The following is a 16,471-nucleotide window of genomic DNA, read 5'->3' on the forward strand; positions in this document are numbered from 1 at the left end:
CCACGTGTCGTGGGACCTGCGCTACAGTGACGAGACGGGTTCACTGCAGTGAATTTCCAAGAAACAGGTTCAGATCTTTGTAATATTTTAATTTTTTTTTTCGAAAAGCGTGTGAACCTCTCCATTGAATCCTCAATGGAGATGCTCTAATAGAATAGAAACCAATATGGGAGATAAAAAAAAGGTCCCACAAAACAAAGGTTGGAACATAGATTAGAAGAAGGCAAAATAAACAAAAGAGAAAAATAATTACAAAAGAAATGAAGAAATAATCTAAAATAGCCTTAAATTTCCTTTTGTCATAAATATAATCTTCAATTATCAAAATGACCAAAATATTTTATTAAATAGGTAAATATACAGTTATATTCATAGAGTTAATTTATCTAACTTTAGATTTTAAGTGTGAAAATTTGAGAGTGAAGTTTAAAAATAATTTAAAATAAAAAATATATTAATATTTAAGTACGAAGATTTTAAAATAGCTTCAAAAGGTATTTTCAAATTTTGAAAAAAAAATTTCAAAACAAAAAAAAATTGTAAAACAAGGTTATGAAAAGTTTGAATTTGAATACATATAATTCAAAATTATAATTTTTACTGTTATTTAATTTATTTATTTGTATTTATATATCTATGGTATAAATATTTTTATTTATTTAATAAAATCTATTCGTCATTTTTTTCTTTGAAACTTTTTGTGACAAAAAAATAAAAAAGTATTTAAAAGAATTGTCCAAAGAAATTAAATGGATGAAGTTTCAAAAAGAAATGATTATAATAAGAAAGGATGTGAACTGATCACCTAATTTGTACAAAATAAACCATGTGATTAGCTTCGTCATTATCACGCAATAGTATACTATGAAGTCTTCTGAATATTTATATGTTTAAGAGATTTTATCGACGAGCTCATTTTAAATCATTTAGTCGTTATTTTTAAATCAAATTATTTGTCAGTGAAATGTACGAATATGATCATGTTCAAAGTCAAATAGTGAATTGCTTAATTGACGTGATTCCAAGTACTGTTCCATGTTCCATCCATCTATATCATTAAAATTGAATCATTTCAAAAATCTAATTAAAAAGCGTTGTCAGATATTTTCATTTAAAATTTCATTAGATAGTTTTTAGTTTATTTTTTACAAAAATAGATTTCAATAAAGAAAATGACTAAAATAAATTTTATTAAAGAATAAAATATTTATTTATATCAATTGGGTTAACTAGTATAGATTTAATGTTTAGTGTTAAGAGGTAGATTTTAGAGATGAAGTTTCAAATTTCAAAAATTTTAAATTAAAAATTTAAAATAAAAAGAATTATTTTGATCATTTTATTTTGAGATCTTGTGACAAAACCTTAAAACAATATTTAAGAAAATTGCCCTATTTTCATTCATTAATTATTTTTTGTCCTACTATATACTCCCTCCGTTTCATATTATTTGTCGTTCTAAGTCTTTGCACACAGATTAAGAAAATATTTAATTTTACATATTTCCAAAATAAAAATACTATTACCAATACACATCGACCAATATAAAAATAGAATAGAGAATATTTTCAATAAATTTTGCATTGAAAACTGAAAACGACACTTATTTTGAAACAAAAATTTTGTTCTAGAACGACATATAATTTGAAACGGAGAGAGTATTTTCGCTTACTATACAACATTTAGTGTAATTAGTACTATCAGCTTTTAATTAAACTCTAATAACTTGGGTGACCAGAATTTTATACATAACTCCACGAAGGGTATTAGAGCATCATTAACGCAGATGCTTAATAGGGTGCTTACTGATTTTTTGTTTTAAAAGAAAAAAAAAATAAGTAATTAGACAAGCAGCGCAGCTTAATTAAGCATCAGAGAAAATGGTGCTTATAAGACACGTGTCACTTTTCCCCTGCTTCTCTCCACATCTCTCTCGACGGCGACACCAACCCGAACCCTCTCATCTTTCGTCTTCAGATCAGCCATGGAGGACGAGGTAATTGTTCTTATTTCGAAACCTTGATTCCTTCTCCTTCTTCTATTCAACCAAACCCTCTCATCGTTAGTCTTCAGATCAGCCATGGAAGACTAGGTAATCATTTTTATTTTCTTATTGTACAGCTCTGTTTTTGGCCGGAGATTGTAAATGAGAAAAAAACTTCGTGCTGTTAGCAAATCTCAAAAGGGTTTCTTGCTCCAATGTAAAGGATCCAAATTTATAGCTATAATTTTATCTCTTTTCACAGCAAATTTTTGCTATGATGATGATGTGTTTGGATTTGATATAACTGTATAATGCTGCAGATGATGATGATGGGGTCTAGTTTCTTTATGGTCATGATCTTTGCAGCTCTCATCATGCCATTGTAATTGTGAAGAAACGATGAAGTGTTTGTTTTCCAGTTTAAAGTTTGTTGCTTTTAACAATGACTAGTGATTTTTGGTTCATCAGTGAATTTTGTGTAGGATGGTATTTTTGGTTTTGATATGATTGTATAATGCTGATGATGATGATGATGGGTTTTGTTCAAGTTACTTGTTTTCTGTCGGATAAAGAGTTTTGAGTTTGTTGTTGGCTCTTTCTTTTGCAGCAAAGTACACTGTTCGTTCTTTCTTTCGGTACCAGACATAACGAGAAGATTGCTTGCTACGTTACTGTCAAGGGAGACAAGGCAATGCAGCACCTTGAGAGTGTCTCGCTCTTTCTAAAACAGATGGATAGAAGGAAGGACTCATTCTCAACAAGTCTCGGAACATTATTCGTTAAAGGAAAGATGTCTCAAAGAGAGACCTATAAACTGTGCTTTATTTCTGTTCCAGTAGTGTTTTATCTGTTTTGTTTTGTTTTCTTCATAATGTTTATTTTTTCATCATAATTTTTATCTTCTCATCAGAATGTTTCATAATTTTTTTCAAAGAACTCCTAATTAAGCAACTTCCATTGGAGCACAAAATTCAAGGGTTTTTTAACTAAAGCTTTTAACTACCAAATATTACTAAAAAACTCATTAAGCACTTCAAATAGGTTTGTAGGGTTAATGATGCTCTTAGTATCCATAAATATCATCTCTAAATTTATCACATGATATATCCCAATATATCAAAACGATATTGTTCCTTTCTGCCACCTACTGTGCAACAGTACACTCCATCATTTCCGTTGATCGAACTGGGTACTTAACTTAGAAAAAGCTTTTTCTGTGTCTTTTGTTGACCTTATATATATCATAGCTTCTCTTTTAGACGGGTGAATGTCAATGTAACCTTCATCTCATATGTCTGTTCTTCCTGATCAATGGCACTACATGTTAATGCTTTATCAAAATGTCACATATGCCATATTTCATCACGGCATTATACCAAAGTTACAGGTATTATTTTGACTATAGCTATACTTTTATTAAAAGACACTGGTTTTTGCTCATTAATTAGCATATGGTAATATTGGAGATGTTTCATTCAAATAAATTATTGAAAACATGGTTGTCGAAATTCACCATGTTAATTCTGATATTGCGTAAATTGTTACAATCATTGTAACAAAGAGAACTAGATTAGGACCCGCCCTAAAAGGCGGAAATTGATTTGTCAAATTTCAATTAATAATATATGGTATATATAATATGTGTATATAATATTATATATATTTTGTGTAACATTTATATAATATATATATATTAGACATATATATAATATTTTATTAAATATATATAAAATTTAATAGTGTTATAATTTGTGTTGTACTTGTTATTAGTTTGTATTTAATCTTCTTTCATTTTTAGCATAATAATTTGCTTTGTCAGACCTTTTACCTTTTAATTTATCCACATAGTTACGCCCTTTTCAAAAAAAAAAAACTTATACACATAGTCTCGTAAAATGTAATATATAAAAAACATATTTAAAAAATCTACTGACCATATGTCACTATTATTTGGTTGTTTGAACAAAAAAAAAATCATGTTCTTGCATAATTGTGTATGTTATGATATGATGTAGGTGAAGAGTAAATATATGGAAGTAAAGTTAGTGATACGAACATGAGCCTATGTTGGTCTATGCCACAATTATTTGGTTTTTGGAAGATCAATGAGCATATAAGCATAAACGGTCTTTGTATGCTTACATTGTAAATGAGTCGGATATTTTTTCTCTTATGTCTGGAATGATATGGAACTCGTTGATTTAAGAGTGGTTCAGTTTTATATGATCTAATTATATTAAGAAATTAACCAAAAATATTATAAAAATGTTACTGGTTAGGTTTAACTAATCTATGTTGGTTAAGATTTGGTTTAATTTAAGTTGGTAGGTTGCATTGTATAGGAGACATGATATATTCTAGCAACAACTATGAAAGAGTCCAAAATTTAAATGAGAACTTCAAATAGTAGATAATCCCTAAATTAATAGATTAGATATATTGTGGATATGCACTACAAAAAATGATGTATTGCATCACTTAATTAGTATCAGAAAATAAGTGATATTAATTTAAATCATTTATTGATAAATGATACAAAATAAATATTTCAGAATCAGTTATAGTAAATGATGTTGTTATTAATTTATCTAACATCATTTGAAGAAAACTGATACAAAACTATATTAATTCACAACATTTCAAGAAAATGATACAAAATACTCCCTCCGTTTCATATTATTTGTCGTTCTAAGTCTTTGCACACAGATTAAGAAAAATTTAATTTTACATATTTCCAAAATAAAAATACTATTACCAATACACATCGACCAATATAAAAATAGAATAGAGAATATTTTCAATAAATTTTGCATTGAAAACTGAAAACGACACTTATTTTGAAACAAAATTTTGTTCTAGAACGACATATAATTTGAAACGGAGGAGTACAAGTTTACAGCAATAAATAAATAAATAAAGAAAACAATTTTAGCTGAAATTAATAAACTAAAGCCATGAACTGTTACCAGCTTTGTATAAAATATAAACCACGAGATTAGCTTCTTCATAATTACCCAATAATCTGTTAATAAGTCTTCTACATATTTTGTCGTCATTGCTGAATATTTATATTTTAAGAGATTCATCTTAAATCATGTTGGTCATTATATTAAGGAAAAATTCCTTAAAAATACACAGACTAAATTTCTTTTGCTGAAAAAATACACAACTTTTTTGGCTTCCCAAAAAATACACAAACTAATTTTGATTGTCCATAAAATACACGAACTTTTGAATTTTGAAGGTTTCACACCTCGATTTTAACGGTATAAACAGTGACTAACAGAATAGTAAGACGCCGTTAGACGCCGTTAACTCTGATTAAAAAGTTCATGTATTTTATGGACAACCAAAATTAGTTCGTGTATTTTTCGGGAAGCCTAAAAAGTTCGTGTATTTTTTCAGCAAAGTTAATTTAGTATGTGTATTTTTAAGGAATTTTTAAATGGAGTTTGGATATTTCATATACTATTCAGAGGCTAAATATCTGGACCCAATATCCAAAATTTTATATTTGTAAACTTTCGGTATGGTTTTGGACCGAATATTTTCAGATCAGTTTCGATCCAAGTTTTTGAATCCGGCTAAAATATCTAGACCTAATCTTGACATTTTAGCCGGATTCAAAAACTTGGATTGGAACTGATCCGAAAATATTCGGTCCAAAACCAAACCGAAAATTTACAAATATTTGTTGGGTCCAAAACTCTTCTACTTGAAAGAATTGAAACCAAAAAGAACCGATCCGAATAGACCTGGGCCTAATAAAATCGACACAAATAGATTCAATCCGACAAGATCTTTCTGGTAACAATTTTGTTATTATTTTTGCAATATTTTTTAGTTTTGTTTTTGTAACAGAAACATTTTTAATTAATATGAAACTCTCAATGTAAAATTTAGAGTTGTTTGTGAATTTTTAGATATATATATGATAGATTTCGACTAAATTGGACTCAACAAATATTTGTAAACTTTTGGTTTGGTTTTGGACAGAATATTTTTGGGTTAGTTCTAATTCAAGTTTTTGAATCCGGCTAAAATGTCTAGACATTTTACAAATATAAAATTTTGGATATGTATCATGTGATAGAGAATGCGTTTTTTAGGTCTTTGGGTCGGGTTTGGGCCGTTTTTTTGGGATATGGATCTTTCAGATCGAAAATATTTGGTCTAAAACCAAACCGAAAGTTTACAAATATAAAAATTTGGATATGCATTAGGTCCAGATATTTAGCCTCTGAATAGTATATGAAATATCCGAACTCTATTTGAAAATTCATTAAAAATACACATACTAAATTAACTTTGCTGAAAAAATACACGAACTTTTTAGGCTTCCCGAAAAATACACGAACTAATTTTTGTTGTCCACAAAATACATGAACTTTTTAATCAGAGTTAACGGCGTCTAACGGCGTCTTACTATTCTGTTAGTCACTATTTACACCGTTAAAATCGAGGTGTGAAACCTTCAAAATTCAAAAGTTCGTGTATTTTATGGATAATCAAAATTAGTTTGTGTATTTTTCGGGAAGCCAAAAAAGTTTGTGTATTTTTTCAGCAAAAGAAATTCAGTCTGTGTATTTTTAAGGAATTTATGTATGAGTGAAATGTATGGGTTTGATCGGTTCAAAGTCAACTGCTCTAATCGGCGTGATCCCACGTAGTATTCTATCGGGCACCTCCTGATTTTGATCAAAAATAATACTCTCTTTAGAGCATCTCATCTACGATTTGGAGATCCTAAAAAAAACATTATAATAAAAGCACCAAGCTATTATTGAATTATGCCCATTTGTTTCTTTGGGTATTTTGGAACCTTGATGCTCAATTTTCCTTTTGAAATTATGAGACCTAAATTCAAAATTATAAATAATATTTTATGTATTAGGTTTTAATATATACATTTATTTAAGACAATTAAGTATTTAAGAATCAGAATTCTATTCAACAACTACATTTGTTTTTTAACGACTACATTTATATGCTGTAAATACAGTATCAACATTCTTTCGATGCTTTTTAGAGTATGAGTTTTTTTTAATATTGGTTAATACATTATATTACTAGATACGATGATCAGTCACTTGCAATATATACGATATTGATAAACAGTTCCACAGATAAAGATTCTACAATGAAACTCTTATCAAAACTAGAGCTGGGCGTTCGGGTACCCATTCGGGTTTCGGTTCAGTCCATTCGGGTTTCGGGTTTTCGGAATCAAAGATTTCAGCCCCATTCGGATGTTTCTAAATTTCGGTACGGGTTCGGTTCGGATCTTTGCGGGTTCGGTTCTGGTTCGGATAACCCATTTAAAATGTTTTTTAAATTTTCAAAATTCATTATATACTTTAAATTTTCAAAATCTATAAGAAAGATAATATATTACATATAAATTTTCATAACATATATGTCAAAATACCTTAATTTAACATATAAATTGGTTTTCTTTGAATATTTGGATAAATAATCAATAGATATTTAACTATTTTTGGTATTTTCAGTATACTTTAGCTATTTTAAACATTTATTTTTGACTATTTGCATATATTTTTCGAGTATTTTGGAAAACTTAAAGGTATCTTATATATTTTTAATATTTTAATATACATTATATATAAAAATAATTTATATATTTAAGTATATAAATTTATTTCGGATACATTCGGGTACCCAAAATACTTCGGTTCGGATCGGATTCGGTTTCGGTTCTTTAAATACCGGAATTTTGAACCCGTTCGGATATTTAATCAATTTCAGTTCGGATTCGGTGCTACTTTTCGGATCGGGTTCGGCTCGGTTTTTCGGGTTCGGATTATTTGCCCAACCCTAATCAAAACACTTAAATTGATAGACGGTTCTCCATCTATTATATCCTTGATGAGCATATTCTCTCTGCAATACAACAAACAGCTCTGCTTACTATATTCTAGAACTTTCGATAAATTTTGCATTAGTAAAATGAAATGCTTCCACAAATAATAAATTAGGTTTACTAAATAAAAATTTTATTGAATTTATAGTGGCAAATCTTTCGAAATGGCCTAAGAGATGTATCTGACCAAAAGAATATACAACAAATAAAATGATCAAAATAAATTTCAATAAAAAGTAAACAACAATTATACGACACGGACATAAGATCGATACGTGAACCAAAAACGTGGGTTGGTAACTGAAATTATTATCTTAAATTTAAGTTTAAATCTGAAATCTCATTCCCAAATCCACCCACAAAATCATCAAGGCACTGATTATTATACTTTTATAATAAAAGAATAAATTGATGTAAAATAAGAAAATTTATATGTATACATTTCATATGGTAGATACTTAAATTTGGTACGAAAATATGTTTCGGTTTGGTTGGACTTTTTCTTCGTATATCAGGCCTTCTAAGTTCTAACGACGGTTGACAGGTTGAAAGAAATGTTTAGGGTCAAAATTAAAATTATTCGACAATTATGATCTCTATTGCAATTTAGTAAACTATATACTATTTGGCTAAAGAGTTAGAAAGTGAGCTCTCGCCTCTCTCCCAAAACCCTAATTAAAACCCTCCTCACCATCAAACCTCAACGCACGCAGTAGCCCAGACGGAGACAGAGACGGCCAAAACAAAAGGTTTGAAGAATGGTGAAGGCGTACCTAAGATATGAGCAAGCTTCTTCCTTTGGCGTGATAACGTCTCTGGAGTCCAACATCTCTTACGATTCGACGGGGAAGCATGTGCTTGCTCCTGCGCTGGAGAAGGTCGGCATCTGGCACGTCCGCCAAGGAATCTGCACCAAAACCCTAGCTCCTTCCTCCTCTCGCGTCGGAAAGTCCCTTGCCGTTACCTCTATCGCCTCCTCTGCCTCTACTTCGGTACTTTACATCTCTCTCCTTTAGCTTGATAGAGGTCAGAAAGACGGATACTTTAACGTGTTTTGTTTGCTCTTTGAAGTTAAATACATTAGAAAGCATGAACCTTTGTGTGTGTTGTATTTTATTTGATTGTTTAAGTAAATGTTTGTTAATTTATTGGAAAAATAAATGAACTAAGTAAAGAGGGATGTATAGGTTGCAGTTGGGTATGCAGATGGGAGTATAAGGATATGGGATTCTGAGAAAGGGACATGCGAGACTACTCTTAATGGCCATAAGGGTGCTGTGACTGCAATGCGCTACAACAAGGCTGGTTCTATGTTTGCATCTGGAAGTAAAGACAACGATGTTATCTTGTGGGATGTGGTCGGTGAAACTGGGCTTTTTCGTCTCCGTGGTCATCGTGATCAGGTTTGTATTGAGTCATCTTGCTAAAACTTGGTTACTTTTTCCTTTTTTTTTATTTGACACCACTAGTGTCTGTGTGTGTGTGTGCTTCTGTTGTAGGTTACCGATCTTGTTTTCTTGGATGACGGAAAGAAACTTGTTACTGCATCTAAGGACAAGTTCTTGAGAGTCTGGGATCTTGAGACCCAGCACTGTATGCAGATTATTAGCGGTCATCACACTGAAGTCTGGTCTGTGGATGTTGATCCAGAGGAAAAATATCTCGTCACTGGTTCTGCTGATCAAGAACTTAGATTTTATGCTGTCAAACAAAACATGCCACATGTATCAGTGGTGTCAGATTCAGATGCAAATGGAGTTGATGCAAGCGGTGATCATATGACCGAGAATAAGTGGGAAGTTTTGATACCGTTTGGGGAGATCCAGAGACAAACCAAGGATAGAGTTGCGAGCGTGAGGTTCAATAACTCAGGAAGTCTGTTGGCTTGTCAAATGGCAGGAAAAACAGTCGAGATTTTCCAGGTGTTGGATGAAACGGAGGCAAAGCGGAAAGCCAAGCGTAGGCTTCGAAGGAAAGAGAAGAAATCTTCCAAAGAAGGGGTTGAAGATGTAGCTGCTGACGGAGATGCAAGTAATGAAACCGAGAAAGCTGATACTGTTACTACTACACCTACTGTCCCTGACGTTTTTAAGCTACTACAAGTCATTAGAGCTGGCAGAAAAATAAGCTCTTTCTCTTTCTGTCCGATTACTCCAAAAGATTCCTTGGCGACATTGGCTCTGTCTTTGAACAATAACTCACTGGAGTTCTATACGCTAAAGAGCAGCGAGAACGAGAAAACTGCTACCATTGAGCACCAAGGACATCGATCTGATGTGAGAAGTGTAGCCCTCAGTACCGACAACACCCTTCTGATGTCAACCAGTCACAGTGAAGTGAAAATTTGGAATCCTAGCACGGGTTCCTGTCTCCGGACCATCGATTCTGGATATGGAATCTGCAGTTTGATTGTACCTAAAAGCAAGTATGGTATTGTTGGAACGAAGAGTGGGATACTCGAGATAATTGATATAGGGAGTGCTACAAAAGTGGAAGATGTTGAAGCACATGGTGGAACTATTTGGTCAATTGCACCCATTCCAGATGATACTGGGTTCGTCACTGTCAGTGCAGATCATGAAGTCAAATTCTGGGAATACCAAGTCAAAAAGAAAGCTGGCCAAGTGAGTTTTCTGACCTTTTCTATGTTTATATATACTCTATATTCGAAGAAGATGTTATTTTGTTCATAAAATTTATTTTTCCATACTACGTGGTTGGTTCTATTGTCCTTTAAAGTGGTTGCTTCTTTTTGTGTCCTGATTAATTTGCCTTTGATTTCTTATTCACATTTATGTATACAAAAAGTCTGAATGAGCTGATGATAGGCTATTTCAGTTTTGTTACCTTATATGCATAGTATAACCTTAAATATAACCTTTTGCAGGAAGCCAAGCAACTCACGGTTTCGAATGTGAGGTCTATGAAGATGAATGATGACGTACTTGCTGTTGCCATCAGTCCTGATGCTAAACATATTGCTGTTGCATTGCTAGATTCCACGGTGAAGGTATATATATATTTTTTTTTTTTGTATCCTGATAGTTGCATAGTTAAATTGTCTAAGTTCTAGTTAGATCTTTATGGTGAAGTGTTGCTATAATCACTCTCATCATTAGTTTAGCGTTTTTTTTTATATTGTGTTGGGCTAATACCAACTTCCTTTCCTCCTATTGTTTTCAGGTTTTCTATGTGGATTCCTTAAAATTCTTCCTCTCCTTGTATGGCCACAAGTTACCTGTCATGTGCATTGACATTTCATCCGATGGAGCGTTAATCGTAACTGGTTCTCAGGACAAGAATATCAAAATTTGGGGATTGGATTTTGGTGATTGTCACAAGTCCATCTTTGCTCACGATGACAGGTACGTACTACTTCCATTAATTCCTCTACCAAATTCCTCTGAATGGCACACAAATTTACTCGACTGTATATATATTTAGTTTGGTCTTCTTACTTACGAGAGTAAATAAATCAGTGGAAACGTGCGTTATGAATAAAGATTTGTGCTGTTCTGCTCTGACATGTAACTCTGTTTTTCAGTGTTATGGGCGTAAAATTTGTTCGCAATACCCATTACATGTTCAGCATTGGGAAAGACCGACTTGTAAAGTATTGGGATGCAGACAAGTTTGAGCTGCTGCTGACGCTTGGTGGACATCACGCAGAGATTTGGTGCTTCGCTGTGAGCAATCGTGGTGATTTTCTTGTGACAGGATCTCATGACCGCTCCATGCGACGCTGGGATCGTACTGAAGAACCCTTCTTCCTCGAGGTAATGGACCCACTGCTTGAAGTTTATCCAGTAAATATTTACTTATAGATGACCTTTGGGTCCGTCATTTTAATTTTTTTCTGGAAATTCTCAGGAGGAAAAGGAAAAGAGGTTAGAAGAGCTGTTTGAGTCTGAGATTGATAACGCAGGGGAGAACAGGCATGGATCCCAGGAGGAAATCATTGAGGAAGGTGTTGCAGGTTTAGCTAAGAAGACCACAGTAGATGTCCTATCAGCTGCTGATTCAATCATAGAAGCTCTAGAAATGGCAGAGAATGAAAAGAACCGTCTTGCTGAATATGAGGTGAGAATCATGAGCTTTTACATTTACATATGCGCATCTCCCATTTGTTCCTAGGCACTCTCAAGGCTAGTTTCATTTCCCGATGTAGCCATTAATTATGATCGAAGCCTTTGCATACGACTATCTGATATCTGATATCTGCTTTTTTGTTTTTTTTTTAACTTTGTTTTGTGTGATTTTCAGGAGGAGAAAACAAGGGGAAAGGTTCCTGATTTCGCTCCAAATATTGTGATGCTGGGGCTGTCTCCATCTGAGTATGTTCTCAAAACCATCTCGAAAGAAAAAACAAACGACCTTGAACACATCTTGCTGGTTAGTTTCTTTTCTCCCCAATTAAAATAAAACAACTGGCCTTTCTGTGGGTTTTACAATTCCTGTTAAGATTTTTTTGCTGATCAATGGCCCTTCCTTCTCTGCTTTTTTTTTTTTGTAGCCTCTACCATTCTCAGATGCTTTAAAGCTTCTTTCCTACATGGAAAACTGGAGTTTGATTCCTGAAAAGGTGACTGATTCTCTAATTTTCATCAACAGCATCTCTCAATGAATCCTTTGATTAAGTACTAGACTAGTGGGTTAATAAATATAGTTAAATCTCTGCACTCTTATCCCAGTCATCAAAGCTTCTTTGATTCTGAAACTGTCGATGTGAAAAACAATGCAGGTAGAATTAGTATGCAGGATTGCAACGATTGTATTACAGACTCATCACAATCAGTTGGTAACGACTCCAGCTGCACGACCAATATTAAGTGTTCTCAGGGATATTCTTCACGCTAAAGTCAAGGTAAAATTTATCTTGTGTGACAATCATATATAAATTAGAAGAGTTTCTTAGGTTACGACAATAGTTGAGTAAATATTTGAATCTCTCTATTTACCAGGAAAGCAAAGATACAATCGGTTACAATCTGGCTGCCATGGATCATCTCAAGGTAAAACTTACCCAACTATTCAGTGCACCGAGTTTGAGATAAACACATTATAAAACAACCTGTGGTAAACTTACAATCTTGGTTACAGCAAATGATGGCATCAAGGTCTGATGCTCCATTCAAAGATGCAAAGGCGAAGCTAATGGAGATAAGATCACAGCAAGCGAAACGCATGGAGGAACGGTTGGATACGAAAACAGAGAGGAAAAGAAAGAAGAAACAAAAGAGATTAGAGGATGGCCATGGTCATGCTTGGGCCTGATCCTCCTCTCTTTTTCACAGTTTCCTTTTTTGTGTTGTAATGTGAAACGGTTAAAATTGAATCCAAAATTTTGCTGTAGTACTTTACTTTAATATCTATCAAAAAAAACTTGGATTTATTGTTTCCCGTGGCCACTACCAAATATTATTTTCCCTGAGATTGATTGATTATTCGACCCTTAAACCCAAATAAACATAGGATAACTAAATTATATGTAATCAAGCAGGAGTTGGAAACAGCAAATAAAATGAGAGTTAAAAAAAAAAGACATTATCCAGAAAAACCTGACACTACCACAAAATCACGACCATTCTCTTCTGCTCTTTAACATGGAGACTCTTCTATCTCCTCGTTCTCTCTCCCCTCCTCTCTCAAAACCCATTTCGAATTCCTCGTCTTTCTCCAGACCCATCTCTTACCAATCTGCCAAGTTCGCTAAACCGGAATCTCCACCTCCCACAAGCTTGTTAACCGATGCCAAACAAGTAAAAAATTTCATCATGAGTTTTGAGTTACCTTTTAGTAACAATTCGGTATACTGTGCCATTTCACCAAATGTTAAAATCTTTATATAAATTCATGTTGAATCTAACTATCTTTTTTTTTTCTTCATAATCGTAGTGTTTGATGATTGTTTATATTGACATTGTTTAACTTAAGGCATGTGCAGTTGGGAAGAGGAGGAGGAGCATGATGATGGGTGGACTGCTCATGTCTGGTTTAACAATGCTTTCAGAAGCCAATCTTCCAACACCAGCATTCGCTTTGACTCCAGTCTTCAGAGAGTACATTGATACATTCGACGGATACTCTTTCAAGTACCCTCAGAACTGGATCCAAGTCCGAGGAGCTGGCGCTGACATCTTCTTCAGAGACCCTATCGTCCTCGACGAGAACCTCTCTGTCGAGTTCTCTTCGCCTTCTTCCTCCAAATACAAGTCGCTCGAGGACTTGGGATCACCTGAAGAAGCAGGGAAGAAAGTACTCAGACAGTACTTGACTGAGTTTATGTCCACTAGACTCGGTGTCAAGCGGGAGTCCAACATCCTTACAACTTCCTCCAGAGTTGCAGATGATGGTAAACTCTACTACCAAGTCGAGGTAAAAAGCCAAAAGTAGTCCATTTACCAAAAAATTGAATAATACTGTAGTTGTCTTATGTGTTTGTTGAAAACATGTGAACATAAGAATGCTTTTAATTTTCTTGAAGTTGAGATATTTGTATGGGCATAGAGCTGAATCTTTTGATGGGGTGGTTGGGAACAGGTGAATATAAAGTCATACGCAAACAACAACGAGCTGGCAGTGATGCCGCAAGATAGAGTGGCGCGTTTGGAATGGGACAGGCGCTACCTGGCGGTTCTAGGAGTTGAGAACAATAGACTCTACTCACTGAGACTCCAAACTCCTGAGAAAGTTTTCCTGGAAGAGGAGAAAGATCTAAGAAGAGTCATGGAATCCTTCAGGGTCGAGAAGATTTAGAGAGAGAGAGAAGCTCACGTTTCTTTTTTCTTAAAAGAAAAAGAAAAAGATTGTTCTTCATACCCATTGTATTATTATTTTTGGTAATATTGAAAGGCTTTAAGCTAAGCCAAAGGCTAAAGGCAGTTGTTGTAATGCCTTGTCTACAATTTTTGATTCATCATGTTCACTACAAAACCGGTTAATTCTGAATGATTTCTTAATATTGCTGCAAACCTAGTTACAAAAAAACTATCACATAAGTTATCAACGGTTTAAACCGGCTATTAAAGCTGATCTTATCATTCAATTCATCATCTATGAATTGGTTTAGTCAAATAATCAAGAAATTTTAATAATTACCACAGAACCGGTTAACCGATAAGTAAATTGATTATTCCCGGTTCTTCAATTTGGTTTTTAAGACTTTGGGAGAAAACCCTCACAGAGAAGAAGAGGAAGAGGGATGGTGGGATACGAGAGCTACGTGGTTGTTCACAACATAGCGAAGCGACACAACGTGGGAACACTAGCTCGAAGCGCGACGGCGTTCGGCGTAACGGAGCTGATACTCGTGGGCCGCCGTGACTTCAACGCCTTCGGAAGCCATGGTTCCGCTTCTCACGTCCGTTTCCGACACTTTCACTCTTTAATCGAAGCTCGCGACTACCTCAAGGTCTGATCCCAACAGACAAAGTTAATAACGGATCTTGTGTCATCATTACCGAACTCATATGTGTTTTTTTTCTTTCTTGTGTCTGAGAAAAAAGGAGGAGAAAGAATGCGATATATGCGGCGTTGAGATCGCAGATGGAGCTGCTCAGGTCAATGAACATCCTTTCAAAAGAAACACTGCTTTTCTTCTGGGTAATGAGGTAGATCAATCAACCCAATCAAAAGACCTACTACACTTTGTTAAAGTTTGTGACTTTAAGACTATAGAGTCTGAGATCTCCATTGGAGTGAAAGAGTTAGTTTAAGTTATTGAAACTCATTTATATATATATCTTGGCAAGATTTTTAACTATCGTTTTTACTAAATGGTGTGAAGTTTGGGATCTTTGTAGGGATCAGGGTTATCTGCCAAAGAGTATGAGATATGTGACTTCTTTGTTTACATTCCTCAGTATGGCTGTGGCACTGCCTCTCTCAATGTTACTGTTGCAGCTTCTATTGTCTTGCATCATTTTGGAGGTACCTTTTTCTTAGAAAGCAAGATCATGGAGACTAGCTAGTGTTGATAACTATATGATACCATCAAGTGTGTGTGACTACTTACTTAGTCATATATCGTAAGGGGTTGCGTTAGCTAGTGTTTTTTTTTTTCCCTTAAAACAGAAGTATCCTTGTTCTTCTTATTACAGTTTGGGCGGGATTTTCTGAACGTGTCCGAGATGGAAGCAAATTCATAGTGGCTGATAAACCAGCTAGGCAAGGAAGACGGAATTTCTGTGCTGGTACAGAAGAATCCATCGTTGAAGAGCGGAAGCTGAGGAAAGAAAGCGCAGAAAATGGCTTCTTTGATGAAAACGGAAACGAGAGTTCATCCACCGAGCTTCTCAACGGTTTGTTCCTTAACGAATAGTTGTCTTTAAATTAAGGAACAAAGGTCTTGGTTTTGGGGTTTTAAATTCTGGGGCAACATCAAAAACATTCCCTTCCGTATTTTTTTTTTTTATCAAGCAGAGTCAGGTCCTTCCTTAGTTACGAAAGCCTCTTCTAATATTTGTTTTGCAAGTAGAGATAGAGCATGATGTTTTAAGGTGATAACAGTATCTCTCTGCTCTTGTGTTGTATTAGTATGGACATGTTTTGAAGATGTTTTCAGTTGGTAGTAGTGTCTCTTTGCTCTTTTGTCTTTACATTAATCT

The 16,471-nt window shown here is 34.0% G+C and overlaps 3 protein-coding genes and 1 long non-coding RNA gene across 5 annotated transcripts; all 4 read left to right on the forward strand.

The window, feature by feature from the left end:
• The first annotated feature begins 1,840 nt into the window (after positions 1-1,840).
• On the forward strand, positions 1,841-2,568 carry LOC130498779 (uncharacterized). The gene is made up of 3 exons (XR_008937707.1): positions 1,841-1,996; positions 2,122-2,201; positions 2,305-2,568. It is a non-coding gene; the product is annotated as an uncharacterized LOC130498779 (long non-coding RNA).
• A 5,938-nt stretch (positions 2,569-8,506) lies between these two features.
• On the forward strand, positions 8,507-13,257 carry LOC108843031 (uncharacterized). Its single transcript, XM_018616114.2, has 12 exons — positions 8,507-8,857; positions 9,053-9,268; positions 9,365-10,489; positions 10,753-10,875; positions 11,049-11,230; positions 11,410-11,641; positions 11,736-11,945; positions 12,129-12,257; positions 12,379-12,447; positions 12,607-12,729; positions 12,827-12,877; positions 12,966-13,257. The coding sequence occupies exons 1-12, from the start codon at positions 8,624-8,626 to the stop codon at positions 13,137-13,139; spliced, it is 2,868 nt and encodes a 955-aa protein (XP_018471616.1). The 5' UTR covers positions 8,507-8,623; the 3' UTR covers positions 13,140-13,257.
• Positions 13,258-13,402: 145 nt separating this feature from the next.
• On the forward strand, positions 13,403-14,781 carry LOC108841510 (psbP domain-containing protein 1, chloroplastic). Of its 2 annotated transcripts, none has more exons than XM_018614269.2 (3): positions 13,403-13,624; positions 13,800-14,240; positions 14,406-14,781. In XM_018614269.2, exons 1-3 carry the CDS (start codon positions 13,469-13,471, stop codon positions 14,619-14,621), a joined length of 813 nt encoding a protein of 270 aa, XP_018469771.2. In that variant the 5' UTR covers positions 13,403-13,468; the 3' UTR covers positions 14,622-14,781. The 2 variants fall into 2 exon arrangements, with proteins under 2 accessions (XP_018469771.2, XP_056858971.1); XM_057002991.1 differs by having other exon boundaries at positions 13,488-13,624; positions 13,810-14,240.
• A 254-nt stretch (positions 14,782-15,035) lies between these two features.
• LOC108842734 (uncharacterized) lies at positions 15,036-16,451 on the forward strand. Its single transcript, XM_018615738.2, has 4 exons — positions 15,036-15,276; positions 15,371-15,475; positions 15,668-15,794; positions 15,965-16,451. Exons 1-4 carry the CDS (start codon positions 15,067-15,069, stop codon positions 16,183-16,185), a joined length of 663 nt encoding a protein of 220 aa, XP_018471240.2. The 5' UTR covers positions 15,036-15,066; the 3' UTR covers positions 16,186-16,451.
• Positions 16,452-16,471: the final 20 nt, after the last annotated feature.

The sequence above is a fragment of the Raphanus sativus genome, chromosome 2 (assembly GCF_000801105.2).
Source record: "Raphanus sativus cultivar WK10039 chromosome 2, ASM80110v3, whole genome shotgun sequence".
Classification (NCBI taxonomy): domain Eukaryota; kingdom Viridiplantae; phylum Streptophyta; class Magnoliopsida; order Brassicales; family Brassicaceae; genus Raphanus; species Raphanus sativus.

Excerpts from the sequence above, each read along its gene's own strand:
- LOC108843031 (XM_018616114.2), top strand. The coding sequence starts at position 8,624 with ATGGTGAAGGCGTACCTAAGATATGAGCAAGCTTCTTCCTTTGGCGTG. Across the intron at positions 10,490-10,752 it reads TCAAAAAGAAAGCTGGCCAA|GAAGCCAAGCAACTCACGGT; the intron begins GTGAGTTTTCTG and ends AACCTTTTGCAG. Across the intron at positions 11,642-11,735 it reads AAGAACCCTTCTTCCTCGAG|GAGGAAAAGGAAAAGAGGTT; the intron begins GTAATGGACCCA and ends GGAAATTCTCAG.
- LOC108841510 (XM_018614269.2), top strand. The coding sequence starts at position 13,469 with ATGGAGACTCTTCTATCTCCTCGTTCTCTCTCCCCTCCTCTCTCAAAA. Across the intron at positions 13,625-13,799 it reads TGTTAACCGATGCCAAACAA|GCATGTGCAGTTGGGAAGAG; the intron begins GTAAAAAATTTC and ends GTTTAACTTAAG. Across the intron at positions 14,241-14,405 it reads AACTCTACTACCAAGTCGAG|GTGAATATAAAGTCATACGC; the intron begins GTAAAAAGCCAA and ends GGTTGGGAACAG.
- LOC108842734 (XM_018615738.2), top strand. The coding sequence starts at position 15,067 with ATGGTGGGATACGAGAGCTACGTGGTTGTTCACAACATAGCGAAGCGA. Across the intron at positions 15,277-15,370 it reads AAGCTCGCGACTACCTCAAG|GAGGAGAAAGAATGCGATAT; the intron begins GTCTGATCCCAA and ends CTGAGAAAAAAG. Across the intron at positions 15,795-15,964 it reads TGTCTTGCATCATTTTGGAG|TTTGGGCGGGATTTTCTGAA; the intron begins GTACCTTTTTCT and ends TTCTTATTACAG.